The sequence below is a fragment of the Musa acuminata genome, chromosome BXJ3-7 (genome assembly GCF_036884655.1).
Source record: "Musa acuminata AAA Group cultivar baxijiao chromosome BXJ3-7, Cavendish_Baxijiao_AAA, whole genome shotgun sequence".
NCBI classification, from domain to species: Eukaryota; Viridiplantae; Streptophyta; class Magnoliopsida; order Zingiberales; family Musaceae; genus Musa; species Musa acuminata.
The window spans coordinates 3,881,392-3,883,271 of record NC_088355.1 but is presented as its reverse complement, the minus strand read 5'-3'; the positions used below and the strand labels follow the sequence as shown (position 1 = coordinate 3,883,271).

Here is a 1,880-nt window from a genome sequence, read left to right as displayed (position 1 = left end):
GAAAATTCATCATCATATCTATATATACACGTGGCAGTAAGAACTCAGGTTCTCTCATCTTAAGCCAACCGGGTGTGGGTGTGGCAAAGAACACGTGTCCACCTCCAAGACTTTGACTTACGCAAGTAATCTGTAAGGGTGGACCCCAGTCGCAATGGGCATTTAATATCACGCGATTCCTCCCGTCAACCAAACTTTGCAGGCCAGCTGTGCTCGTTCCCCATTCCGCCTTACGATTGAAGGCCGTGTGGGCCCCAAGCAGGAAACCTAAACGCCACGGGAACGTTTTGTGAACCAATTCCAACGACGACTCTCACATGTCAGCTTGACTTGGCACGGTCAACCTTCGCCCCCCTTCCAAGAAACCCCCTCCCCTGGAAATAAGCACATATAAGGTCGGCATGGCCACAGCCTCCGCAACTCATCGGAGCTAAAGCTTAGTCCTCCGTTGCCATGGCAAACACACCACCCACGCCTGTTAGGACCTTCAAGATCTTCAAGGAAGCCTTCCTCCTTCCCAAGACCAACCCGAGTCTCATACTCTCCGTCTTCCTCATCTATTTCCTCGCCGCCTTCCTCTACCTCGCCGCCTTCCAACTCTCCACCTCCTCTCTCCTCATAGACTTGACCAAAAAGCTACAATCCCTCGTCACCGCCGATCCTTCCAGCCCCACCTACTTCCAGCTTCTTGCGGCCATCCTACATGACACCAAAGAGCTTACCTCCGTGGAAGTCGTCTTCATCATCATCGGCATGATCGTCACCTACGTCGTGAAGACCATCACCGTGTACGCCCTGGCCATGACCTACGTCAAGAAGCTGCTCACGCTCAAGGAACTCCTTTGCAACGTCAAACGCATCATGAAAGGACCCATCATCACCCAATTCCTGGTCAGCTTACTATGCTACGGATATGCCGTTCTTCTGATGGTCGTGGTGTTGGTGCTCTGGTTCATCTCCGATGGTTCCACGTTTCTGCTAATCTTGGTCGGACTGCTAGCTTTCGTCGCAGTTGTCTGGTACCTGTACCTGGCGACCTTGTTCTTCTTGAGCATCACGGTGTCGGTCGTCGAACGAGACTGCTACGGGGTGAGAGCAGTCGCGAGGGCGACGGAACTCATCAAAGGAAACAAGTGGGCAGGAGTTGGCATCATCATTATACCCATTATTGTGGCGATTCCCATCGCTGCGGTGTATGTTACTGCTTCTGTCTTCGTTCCTCTCGGTCTTTGGAGCCAACTCGTGGCGGAATTGGTGTATATGCTGGCGATCGAAGTGCTTAGTTTCTTCGTCTGTGCGGCCTTCGCAGTCTACTACTACGAGTGCAGAAGAAGCCATGGAGAAGTGACTCCTGACATGGTCGGCAATGCTGTTTACACTGCTCTTCCCACTGCCGATGCCGTTTGAAGAGGAAGCTGAAGTTTATTTCTGTTCTACGTTGTGCACGTAACAAAAAACAAATCAAACCATTTGATGTATTGCAGATTAAATCAAATAAAAGTTTGGATTTTAGTCCATTAATTTGGTCCACAGCACGACTACCAAACAAATCAGAGATCACCAGACCTCCTCCATATGCATGCCAATCACTGGATTAAAGACTTCCCTCTCCAGAAGTCATTCTCACTCGACTCATGAAGCATATCCACAGCTCCTCTTTGCATACTCTTCCAAGTCCAGATTTTTGGCTGACTAGTTCAAGTTCTGATCTTTCCATGTCACAAAATCAAATTTCTTCTGAACACATGGAAACCAATCTGCCTATCTTAGAGAGTGGGTGAGAAAGAACATGGGCCAGGGCTTATGCCGAGGTTGTAGTGTCATAGGCCTTAAGGACCAACTTGTCTGTTCATCCATGCTTGTCAGGGGATGGTGGTAAA

General features: G+C 49.6%; 1 protein-coding gene across 1 annotated transcript; it reads left to right on the top strand.

The window, feature by feature from the left end:
* Positions 1–401: 401 nt before the first annotated feature.
* LOC135642458 (uncharacterized) lies at positions 402–1,517 on the top strand. Its single transcript, XM_065158620.1, has one exon. The coding sequence runs from the start codon at positions 454–456 to the stop codon at positions 1,405–1,407; it is 954 nt and encodes a 317-aa protein (XP_065014692.1). The 5' UTR covers positions 402–453; the 3' UTR covers positions 1,408–1,517.
* Positions 1,518–1,880: the final 363 nt, after the last annotated feature.